Below are 16,389 nucleotides of genomic sequence, written 5' to 3' on the forward strand. Positions count from 1 at the left end.
GTTTCTGCTTTTCACCAGAGCCTACATTCATCAGTACACAAGATCTGGAATAGAGGAGGAAGATTTCTTGGACAGTTTTACATTGTTAGAACAAGTGGTTGCCGGTTACGGGAGTCTCTGACCCCAAGAGGAAAAGCTGGAGAATCATAGCAAGTTCCAGGCCATCCTGGGCTACAGAGACCCAGCCTCAAAAACAAAACAAAAACGAACAAACGAAGATGGAGAGATGGCCCGGGGTTAGGAGGTGCCTGCTGTACTGGCAGAGAATCAGAGTTCAGTTCCCAGAACCAACAACTGTATCTCCAACTCCAGAGGATATGACATCTGCTGGCCTCCATGGGTACCTTCACACACACACACACACACACACACACACCACATGAAACCTTTCTTTTTTCCTTTTTTTTTCCGGAGCTGAGGACCGAACCCAGGGCCTTGTGTATGTGCTTGGACTAAAATATTTTCAGAATTGAGCCATGCTCAGCAGAGGTCACGTGTGATCCCAGCACTCTGGAAGTAGAAGCAGGAGAATCAGGAGCTCAAGGCCATCTTTGGCTACATCGAGAGTTCCAGGCCAACTTGGGCTACATGAGACCCTATCTCAGAATAGTTAAATAAATACAGATACTTGCTCTAAAGTCCCATCTGTTAAAGGAATAAAAGAGAATGCTGAATTTGGTAAACTGTTGCTGAGTCTTTTTTACTATTGCCAAAGAAAACTACGTTTCCACTAATTCATGCCTCTCAAGCCTTTTAAATATGACAGTATTTACAAATGTGTGATTTGGAGGAATTCGATTCTTTTTCCTAATTTTCTTTCTTCAAGATAGATTGTTTCAACAAGTAATGTGTAGTGATGGCTGTGTTGACTTCATTTGGAGTGGAGTAGCGTGTTGAAAAGTAGTAGCCTTTGGTCTTTCCGAAGCCAACACAGAACTTGCTGCTGTGTTTTTTCTTCAGTGATAAATAAAACACTCACATAATTGGAAAAACCAGAACACTGGTTCTAATTTATGTACGTTGTCCACAGATATGAAGAAAACACTTCAATGGACTATAGCATTTTTTCAGTGAAAATCTATGTTGCGGACTATCACTTTAACTATGTAAGGTGTGTTACATTTGTTCATGCTGCATTTGTTTAATGGTGTAAAGACGTGTTGCTGTTTTACCTGGCCTGCCTAAGGCACCTGATTGGTCTAATAAAGAGCTCAATGGCCTGGTCTAGAGAGTGAGTTCCAGGACAGGCTCCAAAGCTACACAGAGAAACCCTGTCTCAAAAAAACAAAACAAAACAACAACAAAACCCAACCAAACAAAAAAAGGCTGAATGCCCAATAGCTATGCTAGGCAGAAGAGGGACAGGTGAGGCTGGTGGGCAGAGAGAATAAGTAGGAGGGGGATCTAGGGAGAAGAGAGAAGAGAGCAGAGAGGGTGAGGGAGAAAGAAGAAGATGCCGGGCCAGCCATCCAGGCAGCCTCGAGCCAGTCCAACATGGAGGAAGCAGCAAAGTAGGACAGACAGAGGAAAGAAAGGCCAAAAGCCTGGAGGCCAGCCACAGAGGAACAAGTGAAGTCATAAGAGCCAGTGGGACAAGCGTGAGAGAAGGCTGAGCATTCATGTCACGACTGGGGACTAACTAGTTGGTGGCTCAAAAGAAAGCTTGCTACAACATGTATTTGGTATTTCATTTGTAAGAAAAAAAAAAGCAATGCTTCTGTAAAGAACATCATTTTGTTAGGATAGGGTCTCAAACTGTTGGGCTCAAGAGATCCCTCTGCCTTGGCCTCCAGAGGAAGCTCACGCCCCTCGGAGCCTAGTTAAAAACAACTTCACCAACTCTTGACTGACACATCCCGTACGTACCCGGGAAAGGAAATGCATTGTCTTCACGTTTCTAAATCTTCCCTTGTTACTTGAAAAAGATTACTAATTATGATCTAAACTTTCACAGTTCAAATGAAAGCTAAAAAAAAAAAAATACTTAGGAGTATGCATGTAGGCTTTTAAAAAAGGGGTTTCAGGGTTGGGGATTTAGCTCAGTGGTAGAGCACTTGCCTAGCAAGTGCAAGGCCCTGGGTTCGGTCCTCAGCTCCAGAAAAAAAAAAAGGAAAAAAGAAAGGTTTCATGTGGTGTGTGTGTGCGCGCGCGCGCGCACACACACACACACACACACACACACACATGTATGAAGGTACCCATGGAGGCCAGCAGATGTCATATCCTCTGGAGTTGGAGATACAGTTGTTGGTTCTGGGAACTGAACTCTGATTCTCTGCCAGTACAGCAGGCACCTCCTAACCCCGGGCCATCTCTCCATCTTCGTTTGTTCGTTTTTGTTTTGTTTTTGAGGCTGGGTCTCTGTAGCCCAGGATGGCCTGGAACTTGCTATGATTCTCCAGCTTTGGCCTCAGCTTCCCAAGTGTTAAGCATCAGCCACTATACTTGGGTCTGAGAACTACAATTTTGTCACTATGTTTACCTTTGAAAATATATGCTTTGAACCACAAGAGGGAGATGTTGTCTAAGGCTACAGTGTGACCATCGATCCTGAATATAATAAGCCACTTTACTCAGCTATTTAAAAATGAACATTGGGCCAGGTGCAGCTGTGTACCGGGTACTTCTGTGCTTAGGTGGCTGGGGCAGGAGGATCTGTTCAGTCAGGAGTTCAAGATGAGCCTGGACCAAAGAAGTTTAGATGCTGTCGCCAACATTGTAATCCAGCACTTGGGAGATGGAGGCAAGAGGCTCAGGAGTTAATGGACAGCTTGAGCGGATACCAAGTTCCAGGTCAGACAGGGCTATACACACAGCAAGACCTTGTCTCAAAAACAAAGCAGGGTGTGGAGAGATGGTTCAGAGGTAAAGGCAGTTGCTGCCAAGCCTGATGACTGAGACCCATCCCTGGACCTATGTGACAGAAGAGAAACGTACTCTGACCACACTTGTGCCATGACATGTGCATGCACCCATACATATCCAATATTTATTCTGAGACCATTCTCACTGTGCAGCCCTGGCTGGCCTCGAACTCAGATTGACCTCAAAATCAGAGATCCAATTGCTTCTGCCTTCTGGGTGCTGGAATTGAAGACTTGGCCACCACATCAATCTTTTTTTTTTTTTTTTAAGTAGACAGGTAACTGTGTTAATTGTTGGTTTTTCTTCAACTCTCTGGGAATGAGTGACCTGGGTCAGATTTGGCTGTGGACTGCAGAATGTCAGAGCAGAACATGATTTGATTCTGGTGCTTAAAGACTACTAGGTTTTGAGTTGCTATAGAAGGCAGTTTGTATGCTTTTTGGTCAATTTGTGTTACAGTTATTGTTGTGTATGTTTGTGTGAGTGTGTACGTGTGGGCATGCCTGTGCCACAGTGTGGATTTGGGCAGCAGAGGGCAACTTGGAGGAGTCAGTTCTGTGTCCAGAGGCTCACACTCAGGTCATAAGGCCTGGTGGCGGGTACCTTTGCCAGGTGAGTCAATCTTGTCAGCCCTGCAGTAAAAATATCATTCACCCATATGTTCTGTTAAAATGAGAAAATTATCACAAAGGCAATACAGTACTAGATGAAATTAATATAAGGAGATATTGTTTCACTCTGGAGAATCACACATACACACACTATTTGGCAGTATGTTTGAAGGAAACGTTTTTCAATTAAATATATCATACACAGTGTATCAACAAATATAAAATGGGCATTGGCTATTTCTGCCCAATCTGCCAGTAGTAACTTATTTTGCATGGAAAAACAATAGTTCCCAGCTTTGCTGCTTTCTTGCTTTTCTTTCCACATGGAAATAATTACCTTTTTGCTGTTTTTCTTATCAACTGTTGCTATGGTTTAAAATACTGGACCATATCTTATTTTGAAGGAATGTAGATAGTTGGTTTAGCTGCTGAAGGCACACCCCACTGGCTGCATTTTGTTAACTCAAATATATTTGAGGAATAATTAGATCATAATTCTCACAAGACAGAATTCTTCAGCTCTGGATACATCCAAGGACTTAAATTCCCAGAAGAAACCAATGTTAATGAAGACCCGTGACTGCATGAGCTCACTGGGGGGAGCTGACTCAGGGATCTTACTAGAAGGAATGCCTGAGAGAAGTCAGAAGTTGAAATCACTTGATATTTGAGGCAGGGATTCACGAGGTACAAATGAGGTGAAGGCATTTTTATTTGAAATCCGTGTAATCAACAGCAGGTGAATATCTGAAGGAAATTCCTATAAGCACTCAGGACCCATCCGTGTGTGAACATTTTTTTTTTTCAAGTACTCCATTATTTGACACATGTGGACATCAAAATATATGAAGCTTGTTTTAATCATTTACATGGAAAATAGCGTTTTCAAAAGAAAATTTTGTAATGACTTCTTTTTAAAGTTAGAGTTGCAAAAATTAACCCTGGAGGCCAGGTGTGTGGCATGTGCTTATAGCCTCAGCTGCAAGGGGGAGGGGGGGGCGCTAAGGCAGGACAGGCAGCCCAGGACGGAGGTCAACCCTGGCAATACGTTGAGATGCCCCTGCCTGAACCAAACCAAACAAACGTGACCCATGAGGAGGCTGAAGGCAACGCTTTGGAATTTAGGAGGCCATCAGAAATGCACCAACCAGGGAGGAAACAGAGGCAGGAGCTCCCAGGTGGAGTGAGAAGACTTTTGAAATGTAATTTTGAAGCCAAGTATGGTGGCACACACCTGTTGTCCTGACCTTGAGGAGGCTCAGGAAAGGAGGGCCAGCCTGGACTATACTCGGAGTGAGGGGCACCCTGTGGGCAGTGGGTGTGGTGGGAGCGTAGACTGCTTCTTTTCAGGCCTTCTTGCCCTTTTGTCTCCTCCTAGCCTTTTAGTCCGTCTCTGCCCACCAGCACTCCCCACCCATCCCCCATCCCAGCGGTCGTAGCTCCACCCATCACTCAGAACCGCCAGTTCTCGGCCAGTTCATTCATTCATTCAGCAATGTCTTCAGTGCGTGGTAGGCATCCATCGAGGGTGTTATGGATGCTGGGTCAGTACTGCAGGAAGATGGAAGAAGAGCTTACAATAATGCAGGGTTTCTTTTGCTGTGTGAAGCTACGATTCTGGCTTCCTAATTATTGCTTTTGACTGTGTATATATTCAATTTTTTGTTTTTTTTAATGGGAAAGAATGTAGTTCCAGAAAGAACAACATGGGGAGTGTTGGCCTGGGCTTTGAATGTTGCAATGTCTCTTCTGGCTTGGGACAACTTTAGAGCATGCATACCAGCGATTCCTCTTCTGACCACCATGTTTATCACACTTGAATGCTTGTCGAATGTTTTAAAACACACTCCATATGTCTCTCTCCCACTGTTCCCTCCCCGTGAGCCCACACTTGGCAGTCCACCTTCTCTTCTCCTGCCATCTTCTTACCAAATACGGTTTTATCAGCTGACCTGTCATTTTTGATGACTAACTTAAAAGACACTGTCATCCCTCATTAATCACAAGTATTTTTTGGGGGGTAGTTTAGGAATGTAAACTAAAAAAAACCCCAAAAACCAGGGTCTATGTTTTCTATTCACTAATTGCTTGGGCCTACACCCTGAAGTGTCGTGGAAGATGGAGGTCAGCCTTAGCAGCAGACAGGGCCCAATTCTACAAACTGGAAAGTGTACACAAGGAGCTAAGATAAACGCTGCAAGTTTCCAGTTTCTGGGGACTGTCAGTTCAGTGGAGGGGAGAACAGGGAATTCAAGCTATGGAAACAAAACAGAGGGAGCGCATGCTCCCTGAGCATGCAGTTTACAAGCATTTCAAAAGTCATTTGGGCCGACGGTGGTGGTGCACACCTCTAATCCCAGCACTCAGGAGGCAGAGGCAGGTGGATCTCTGTGAGTTTGAGGCCAGCCTGGGCTACAGAGTGAGATCTAGGACAAGTACCATAGCTACACGGAGAAACCCTGTCTTGAAAATTTAAAAAAAAAAAAAACAAAAACAAAACAAAAAAAAAAACCCAAAACAACAACAAAGTAATTTAGTTTTTGTTTTGTTTGCTTTTGAGACAGCACCTTACTAAGTAGCCCAGGCTAGCCTCAAAATCATCACGCTCCACCTGTCTCTACTTCCCAGGTATTGGAATCCTAAGTGGGTGCTACTATGCCAGGTAGTAATTAAAGCCAGCTTTGAATTGCTGGCTTTAATTAATGGCAAAAGGTATGACTAGTTATAAGAATAGTTTAAAAAGAGCGAGCCTGAGTGTTACAGCCCTTAGGACAGCAGGGTCAGGAACATAGGGAATTAAGAGGAGGCATGGGCTCTATGTCAAGACCTTGTTTAAAAAACAAAAAACAAGAAATTATTTTAAAATATTTAAAAGATTCAAATGACATATCACTTAGCAAGTAATGCTTTGTCATAGTTCCCCTTTGCCAGTGAAATCACTATAGTAGATGTTTCTCTGGCCTTGTTCTACTTGAACTTAAGTAGTTAAGTGTACACAAAAATCCAAAGATACGGGGTTGGGGATTTAGCTCAGTGGTAGAGCGCTTGCCTAGCAAGCACAAGGCCCTGGGTTCGATCCTCAACTCAAAAAAAAAAAAAAAAAATCAAAGATACTATTGTCCAAAAATATGGCCATTCACCACATGTGGTTAGTGCCATGAATGTAGAACACACATCAGACTTCTGAGACAATATGGTAATGGGAATGTAGCTCAGTGGCCAAGCACTTGGCTAGTGTGTGCAAGGACCAGGGCTTAATCTCCAATGATACAAGAAAAAAAAAAAAGACTACATGAATAAAAGAATATGAAATATTGGCCAGGCAGTGGTGGTGCATACCTTTAATCCCAGCGCTTGGGTGGCAGAGGCAGGTGGATCTCAGTGAGTTTGAGGCTAACCTGGTCTACAAAGTGAGTTCCAGGACAGCCAGGACTGTTAAACAGAGAAACCCTGCCTTGAAAAACAAACAAAAAAAAGAAATATTAATATTTTTTAACATTCTTTTTTAATGATTTTTAAAAAAAGATTTATTTATTGTGTATACAGTGTTCTGTCTGCATGTATCCCTGCAGGCAAGAAGAGGGCACCAGATCTCATTACAGATCTCACTGTGAGCCACCATGTGGTTGCTGGGAATTGAACTCAGGACCTCTGGAAGAGCAGTCAGTGCTCTTAACCCCTGAGCCATCTCTCCAGCCCAAAATATCAATATTTTAATTATTGTAATTTTATGGATATTAGGCTAGTAATATTAACTTTACCTGTTTCTCTTTAACATTTAAAATTAGACAAATACTTTCAAATTATATTTTAAGTGAGATATGAGGGACTGAGTTGTTCTAGATAGTTCAAGAGCAAAGTTCATCGAATTGTAAAAGTGTGAACAAAACTTCCTTATATTTACTAGGTGAGAGGGCATGGGAACAAGGTAGTAAGAAACGTAAGCCCGGCGGCAGTGGTGGTGCACGCCTTTAATGCCAGCACTTGGGAGGCAGAGGTAAGTGGATCTCTTTGAGTTCAAGGCCAGCCTTGTCTGCAGAGTGAGTTTCAGGCCAACCAGGGCTATAAAGAGAAACCCTGTCTCCAAAAACAACAAAAAAGACATAAGGTGAAAGATGGCAGTTTCCTTTTGGGAAAAGGGTTTTTTGCTTAGGCTGGACTTATGAGTTCAGTATGCAAGAGCAGGATGTGAGCTGAATTCAACAAACATACACCGAACACCTTCGAGGAAAGACCGTGCTGAGAGGGTGGTAAACAAATGAGTCCAACCTGGCCCCTGGCAGGAAGACAGTCACCACTTGGTCCAGTCTGTGCTGGCAAGCATATGCCTGGCTCACAAGAAACTCCATGTGTACTAGACAGATGAACTTAGACCTCTAACTCCAGAAGAAATGTACAGCTGACAAATGACAAGGACACACTGAAGCCTGTTAAGTCCTCAGGACCAGGCAGCAAGTGCTCCCAACTGCTGAGCTCTCTCCAACCTCACACACACACTTCAAAATCACTCTGTAATCCCAGCACTTGGGAAGGGAAGGCAGGAGGGTCAGAAGTTCAAGACTAGCTTAAGCTACATAGCAAGTTCAAGTCCAACCTGGGCAACATGAAGCCCTATGTCAACCAACCAACCAAAGCAAACCAAACCCCAGGGCTGGAAAAGTGACTACGGTAGCAGAGGGCTTGCCTGGCATGCTTGAAGTCCTAGGTTCAATACCCAGAACTACATAAACTGGGCACAGTATGCCTGTAATCCCAGCACTCTGGAAGTGGAGGCAGGAGGTTTAGAAGTTCAAAGTCATCCTTGGCTACATAGAGACTTCCAGGCCAGGCTGGGGCACATAAAATTATGTCTCAAAAACAAAACAGACCAGTAATGTAATTCAGCAGGTAAAGTCATGACCCAAGTTCAATTTCCCCAACCCACAGGGTAGAAGGAGAAAAATAACCCCTATAAATTGTCCTTTGGTGTGTGTACACACACACACACACACACACACACACACACACACACACACACACCTGAAGACAGGTTTAAAAACATAAGGAATTTGGCCAGGAGTGATGCCTCATGCCTTTAATCCCAGCACACAGGAAACAGAGTCAGGTGGATCTCTGAGTTTGAGGCCAGCCTGGTCTACATAGCTAGTTCCAGGATAGCCAGGATTACATAGAAGTTTGTTTGTGTGTGGAGGTCAGAGGACATTTTGTGGGAGTTGGTTCTTTCCTTCCACCATGTGGGTCCTAGGGATTGAACCCAGGTCATCAGCCTTCTGCAGCAAGCATCTTTTCCTACTTAGCCATCCTCCCTCCCCTCTGGCTTTTGTTTGGAGACAAATGCACACCGTTACACCCAGTTTTGTTGTCTCTTTTTAAGACAGAGTCTTTCGCCCGGAAGTTAAGGGCACTGGCCGCTCTTCCAGTGTGCTGGATTTGGAGTCCAGCACCCACATAGAGGCTTACATCCTTCTGTAGCCCCAGTCCAAGGGGATCTAATGCCTTCTGGCCTCCTTGGGCATCAGGTACACACATGGTGCACACGTGATGATAAGACATCTACACATAAAGCATTTTCCCAACTGTGCTATCTGGGATCACAGGTGTGCACTGCCTTGTCTTATCTGTGTGGTGTTAGGGAGCCCAAGGCTTCCTGCTTGCTAGGCAAACACTAAACCAATTGAGCTCTATCCCTGAAACCTTGCCTCTCCCCACTCCCCGCTTGTTTGTTTTTGACAGTCTTACTGTGTGGCTCTAGAACTTGCTATGGAAACCAGGCTGGCCTCAAACACACACAGATCCACCTACTTCTGCCTCTCGCACTGGAGTTGAAGGTGTGCATCCTCATACCTGACATCTTTGATTGCTAGATTGCTCTGAGCTTCTGGCTCAAGATGTGCTTCTTTTCCTGTCTCAGCCTCCTAAGTAGCTGAGGTGTCAGGCACCCAACACAGTGGCTAAGGAAATAATTTATTAAAGGATGCTAACACCCACATGGAAACAGTCTGAATAGAGACTAAAGTCTGGTGAGTCAGAAATTATAACCAAGGGTGGGACGAGTTAATTAGGAATATTCCTTCTGCAGAGACTAGGAAAACTTTTCCCTCTGACAAGGCCTCATGTATTCCAGGTTTGTCTCTGACTTGCTATGTAGCTGAGGATGACCTTGAACTTATTGTATTTAGGTATGCCATGGGTGCACAGGAGCCTGTGGAGATCAGAAGAGGGTATGGGATCCTCTGGAACCGAGGTCACCAACATGGGTGCTGTCAAACAAACGTGGTTCCTGTGGAAGAACAGCAGGTGTCAGTGTGGAGCCATCTCCCAAGGTGTGGCCTTGGGTTTGTGATCAACTCCTGGGATTCTCGGCTGGCACCACCATGCCTGTTCAGGCAAGTGCAGGACAAGGGCTTCATGCATGCCAGGCAAGCTCTCTACCGCCTACGCTGCACCCCCAGGCCTCCATGGAGTCTTTGTGGCTTGCCCCGTGTCCAGAGGCAGGAAGAGGCACTGGATCCTCTGGGAAAGCAGCGGTGCTCTTAGGAGCAGAGTTCTCTCCCCATCTCCAGATTCCATTACTTTTTGAAGTGAACGCAGAGCACCAGGAATTGACTGGTACATTCTGGAAGGACCTTGCAGCATCCCTCTTCAGAACTTCTTGTCCACATCTTCACAGGATCAGCAGCTAGTTATGTCAGAGTCCATGAGAACCCTAGAACAGGGACACCCCAATCACCCCAGGAACCTGCGAGTGGAATTCGCTTTCATCCATTCTCCACCACAGTAGACACAAGTTAAACCTCTCTTGCTGAACCCTGATGCTCCTGCAGAGTGCTGTCATTGTGGTCACATGCCATTTATTCTGAATGCCTTTCCAGCCAACTTCAATAAGTAATAACTCATTTACTAAAACATGTAAACAACCTCAGCACCAAAGCAGCCAAGTGGAAAACTGCTTTCACCACACAGTCCGGAAGATGCACCAGAGTCACAATGCTGCCTTTGGGGTTGGCAGAGGCTGCTGGGAAAGCCCTCACTCTGCCTTGGAAACACATCTGGGCTCCTGGCTGTGGTGGCTTCTGTCATCCAGGGGCAGACAGCAGCTCCCGGTACCAACTTTTCTCCTTATATAGAAAGACCATCTATCCAGGAATCACCACCCTCCAGCCTCACAGGGAGGAGCCAGGGACACAACAGGAGAGGGAAGTTTTCGTTTCCTGTGACTCAAAGCTCTAGCCACAGTGGCATCTTTTCAGCAAATGCTACACAAGCGAAGGCTGCTACCGCTTATGGGAAAGCTCAGAGGGCATTTGCTCACGGTCCTGTGAAGTGCAGTGTGTGTACCAGCAGAACAGGGTGGGAGCCAGAAACCTGAGTGGAAGCCTCCTCACACCTGCTCCTCCTTTTACACGTCTTTCCTAGAGGGTGGCCATTTTCTTTCTTCTCTTCTATCTGTGTGGTGTATGCATGTGGAGGTCAGAGGTTGATGTCAGATGTTCCTTGTCTCTGACACTTTTTGAGGCAAGGTCTCTCGTGGAACTCATTGACTAACTAGGCTGACTGGTCAGTGAGCTCTGGGGACCCTCTGGTTTCTGCTCCCCCAGTGCTGGGGGGCAGATATGGATGCTGGGAATCCACTCAGGGCCTCGTGCTTGTGTGAGCCGCCCCCTCCCCCAGCCTTTCCTCACTTCCCTTGCCTCTTTTACTCCAGCGTGGGCTCACACCCCGGCCTCCACTTGGAGAGTAGCTTCTAACTGGTCTGCTGTAGTACTCACTCAGCACATGCTGTTGGCTGTGCACACAATGGACCCTTAGAGATAATGTTCTAGGGGCAAAAACAGAGCGAACACAAGTGAATTATAAATTAATTACCCTTCTTTTTGTTGACGTAGCTACTTAAGCCCATATGTGCATGCTCAGGGGAACCTATAAATGCAGATTCCGCCTCTTCCTTCGCCCCTTTCCCCACACGTTCTTTTCTCTATTAGGTTCTGCACAATCCCTCTTCTCCCTCCCCTAATAAAAACTCTTACAGTGGGTTTTGTTGTACCTTGTGTTTTCTCTCACATGGTAAATAGCGCTGCAAATAAGTAACAACCACTATATTCTGCCCCCTACCCCTGTTCTTAAAGTGTGGCTAAAGCTGTGCCAGGGTTGTTAGGAAGATTAAAACAACTCAAGATGTGAAAGCACTCTGTAAATGGAGAAAGGTGTAGGGCTTTAATCCCAGAACTCAAGAGGCAGAGGCAAGCAGATCTTGGTAAGTTTCAGGTCAGCCAGGGCTACAAAGTGAGGTCTTGTCCGAAAATTGAAAAGAAAAAAGGACTATGAACTGTCTAGTAATCATCATTACCAAGAGCATCCTGGGAACCTGACCACACAGATGACTGGGGAGATGGGAAAGCTGCTGACTTCTTAGGCAATGGCCTTGGTTTTCTGCTGTTTTCCTTTCTCCACCAACTCAGTGATCACAAGATGCAACTTGAACTTTTGCACTGATTTCTACACAGCAGAGTGCGTAAGAGCTGTACTGCCAAGGCCTACGCGTCCACTTCCTCGTCCTTGCCCTTACCACCCACAAACTGCTGACCCTCCCACTCTTAATGCCCTCCTGGGGTTGCAGTGAGGATTAAACGATTAAGTACAATACACTCGAAATGACACTGAAAACAGTGACCAGTACAAAGCAAGCAATCATGATCAGTTACAGCAACTCACTGGGCTTCCTGGTTCAGGGCAGAGGCCCCTGGGAGCTGTCCGTGTTGTTGAGTGTAAAGTGCCACAGTGGCCTGGGAGTGGGAAGAGGCAGTGGCAAGGGGCAAAACAGGGGTCTCTGGAGAGCACCAAGGGCATGGCCACACGGTGTGGGTGACTGTGCTGGAGGTCCTGGACTTGCTTTCCTGATGGGTGGGAAAGGGCTGCAGAGAGAGGCTTTCTCATTTTATTTTTGGCCTTCTTGAAAAGTGATTGGGCTGGGCGGTGGTGGCACACACCTTTAATCCTAGCGCTCAGGAGGCAGAGGCAAGTGGACCTCTGAGTTCGAAGCCAGCCTGGTCTACAGAACGAGTTTCAGGACAGCCACTGCTATACAATCACTACCTACCTGGGGGTGGTGGTCGTGACTGGGTTGAGCAGAACACCATTCCTTGGGGACCTGGCCAAGGCACAGGGAGTAATTGTGCTGTTCTTTGTCTCCACACATGGTGAGGGACTGGAGGATAGCAACCACAATCTAACCTCCAGGGCAAGGCATAGCCACTCCTTTGCTCAAATGCCTAACTGGCCTCACTACCCCTGAAACATTTTTCTTTTTGATCTGAAAACAGCCTAGAAGACAATTAAGTAATGCTGTCCAGCTGGGTCAGTCCAAAGAGGCCCCGAGGAAAGGACTGCTCGTTTTCTGTCCTGCAAAAGGGAGAGATGGCAGCCAGGAAATGCCACATTTGGGACGGTGGGGGAGGGGAGAATTGTTACAGAGGCCTCCAGAATTAACAAGATGTTAGGTAGAAGACCATCCAAGGAGGCCAGGAACTGCCTGAAGATTCCGACTGTCAGTTGGCATGGGTGGCTCAGAGGTCCCAGGAGGCTGGAGCCTTTCAGAATTCTGGAATGTGGTTTCCAATGCAAATAAGGGCTGGTTTGTAGAAATGGTGCTGGACTGTGTCCAAGCACTTCCTGTCTGTCCTTTGAGTCATTTGGAAATGGTTAACAAATAGGTTGGACACCTGGCTTCAGATGGAGAAGGGAATTTCCATGCAAACCCCGCACTGTAAAATGCTCTTCCTTCCCGAAGCAATTGAGATCAGGACTGAAGTGAACCCTAAAGGGTGTCCTAAGCTGGCTCAAGGCAACTGCTACAGACTCAAGGAAACCACTCGGTGAAAAACGCTACCTTGAGAGGGGCAGATGTCCAATGCTTCAAGAGTTACTGGCTGCTGGATCTGGGTAACACACACTCAGAAATTGTGCTTCTGTCCCCAGGTCCAGCAGCCCCGGGCCGCTGACTCACTCTCACTGGACTTGGGTCAGTCTCCTGATGGAGAATTGAAGTTCAGATCTGAAACGAATCCCAGTGGAGAGCAGGGGCCATCTAAAATCACCTCCCTGTTAACTTCGTATTAATACCCACACAGAAACCTGTGCGGTTCAGTGGGTCAAAGAACAAGACCAGTTGGCAGCTGTCTATCGCAGCACGCTGCAATTCTGAAGGCCTGAGCAAGCAGCCCTGTATCAAGGGCTTTTGTAAGGTCTCTTCCCGGAACAGGTTAAACATGCAAATGCAGGTTGGTAGGTTATTTGCTGCAATTCACAGCCTCACCTCCAAGGCAAACATATTACCTCAGGTGAACTCTTGGCCCTGCAGGGAAGGCACTGAAACCCAAGGCCCTGTCAACTGGGCATAGATGACTCCTAAACTGCTCAGCATCTAAGGTAGACCACGTGCCTTCTTCCGTGTTGTCCGAGAATAAAGGCAGGGACATTTTCAGATGCAGTAGTTCCGCATAGTGTATTGTTTGCTGTAAAACATGGCAGAATGGCAGAGGAGGTTGGCCAGTATGAGGGATAGGACACTGGCTTTAAAAAGGGTTCCTAGGTTCTTGCTAGATCAATTCTTAGTTGCAATTAAAGGTAACAAGTTAAGCCTGGTACTGTGTCACCTACCTATGATCTGAACACTCCACAGGCCACAGCAGACCCATCTCCCTCTATGCTACACGCCCACCAGCACACACACACAGAAAACCAAGTTATTTATGCAGAAAATGAATGGCATTTTGTGTCTATTAAAAAAGATCAGGCCAGGGGTAGTGGCATACACCTTTTATCTCAGCACTCTGAGTTCGAGGCCAGCCTGGTCTACAGGGTTACAGGACAGGCAGGGCTACACAGAGTAGCCCTGTGTTAAAACAGACAAAACAAAAAGATCTGGCATGCCATCAAACCTTTTTTAAAAAAGTGGTTTTAAGCATATTCACCTAGTAATCTATACTAGATCCTCTGGATTCAGTTTACTCTAAGGTTCTGAAAGCTGTTGTTTCCCTTTTTACGTTTATCTAGTAAGTGTGTGTGTGTGTGTGTGTGTGTGTGTGTGTGTGTGTGTGTAGGTCCAAGGACAATCTGCAGGTGTTGGCTCTCCTTCCACCATGTGGGTCCCAGGGACTGAACTCAAGTGGTTAGACTTGGCAGCAAGCACCTTTCTCCACTCAGCCATCATGCTGGCCATATCCCCTTTTTTATACCTTCTAGTAAATTCTTTTTCTATCAGCACCACCCCCCCCCCCCCCTCTTTTTTGAGACAGGATTTCACTGTGTGGCCCTGGCTGTCCTGGAACTCACTCTGTAGACCAGGCTGGTGCCAAGGTCACAGAGACCCACCTGCCTCTGCCTCTCGAGTGCTGGGATTGAAAGTGTGCTCCACCACCGCCTGACTTTCCCCCTTTCTTGAGACAGGGTTTTACTGGCATCAATTTCAAGACTGCAATGCTGCAGATTCCCTGGTGCTGAGATCACCAAGTCTGTTTACTAATTGTTTGTTTTGTTTTGACACAGGATCATGTAGTCTTGGCTGTCCGAGGGCTATGTAGACCAAGCTGGCTTCAAACTCACAGAGATCTTGCTTCTGCCTCCCAAGTGCTGGGATCAAAGGTGTTTCACCATGCCCGGCCTTATTTGAACTTTTAGAAATGGCTCTGTTGCAGAGGTGCCTAGCACCAAGACTGAGGACCTGAGTTTGATACCTGAGACTCACATGGTAGGAAGAGAGAATACACCCATAAGTTGGCCTCTGACTTTCACGAACTGACTGTGGCATGTGTACACTCACATAAAAAAATAAAGTGTAGTTTAAAACAAAACAATACAAAACAAAAAAAGCTTTCATTCAGGCTGGAATGAAGTTTATTGGTACCATGTATGTAGCAAGCCAAGGCCCAGGGCCTAATCCTCAGCACTGGAAAGAAGACACATACAGACACACATGAACATACAACCTCCAAAGCACAGCACCCCTCAAAATAAAGTAAGAAATGTGTGGTCACATACTCCTCTTCAATTACTACAAAGCCTGTCAAGATGACATCCAAAAGAGCATGTGCAAACGGGGATGCAGCTCAGTGGTGGCGCGCTTAGCAGTGCTGGAGTGTAGGTTTAACTCAGGGCCTGCAAACAAGGTCCTGGTGGACTGAATACATTATGACAGTTCTGCATGCTATAAGATAATCTGATGATTGAAAAACTGAAGACAAGGACTGGAAAGATGGCTCAGTAGTTAAGAGCACATACTGCTTGTGTAGAGGCCCTGGGTTCAGCTCCTAACACCCACATTGAGCAGCTCACATTTGCCTGTGATTCCAGTTCCGGGGCACACAATGCCCTCTTTTGACACTGTAATACATGTTCACATGTAGTACAGAGATATATGTAATTAAAAATAATTAACAATAAAATCTTAGTGATGATAAGGTACATATCAGTTTAAAAACCTGGAGTTAAGGTCAGGTGTGGTAGCACATACCTTTAGTCTCTGCACTTGGGAGGCTGAGGCAAGTGAATGTCTGAGTTTGAGGCTAGCCTGATCTACATAAGGAGTTCCAGGACAGTATAACTGCACAGAGAAACCCTGTCTCACAACAAATAGACAAGCAAGAGAACAAAACAAAGACTGGAGTTCCAGGAACATTCACAGCAGGCAGCTTACTTAGCTTAGTGCAGTATTTGTATTTGGTGGGTGACAGCGGAATGACTGGTGAACAGGACTCTTTCTGTCCTTATGCTACAGACCACAGCATGCTGGGGACACAGGCCGAGACTGGGAACATTTGCGGCAGGATGTACTTCCATGCCTAGTGGACAGCAAAATGCCACTTGCACTCCTAACTGTTTCTAGACTGTTAGGAGCCCGTGAGACCAGGCCAGTAGT

The 16,389-nt window shown here is 46.0% G+C and overlaps 1 protein-coding gene across 4 annotated transcripts in view; it reads left to right on the forward strand.

The window, feature by feature from the left end:
- Tubd1 (tubulin delta 1) overlaps positions 1-10,942 on the forward strand; it is a 34,807-nt gene extending 23,865 nt beyond the window's left edge. For 2 of the 4 annotated variants that reach the window (XM_036198171.1, XM_036198172.1), the window contains exon 9: positions 9,656-10,942. In XM_036198171.1, coding sequence (XP_036054064.1) covers positions 9,656-10,013 — 358 coding nt within the window. In that variant the 3' untranslated portion in view covers positions 10,014-10,942. Of the gene's footprint in view, position 1; positions 372-9,655 lie in introns of those variants that run through there. The other 2 variants (XM_036198173.1, XM_036198174.1) reach the window with 2 other exon arrangements.
- Positions 10,943-16,389: the final 5,447 nt, after the last annotated feature.

Source organism: Onychomys torridus, chromosome 8, assembly GCF_903995425.1.
Source record: "Onychomys torridus chromosome 8, mOncTor1.1, whole genome shotgun sequence".
NCBI classification, from domain to species: domain Eukaryota; kingdom Metazoa; phylum Chordata; class Mammalia; order Rodentia; family Cricetidae; genus Onychomys; species Onychomys torridus.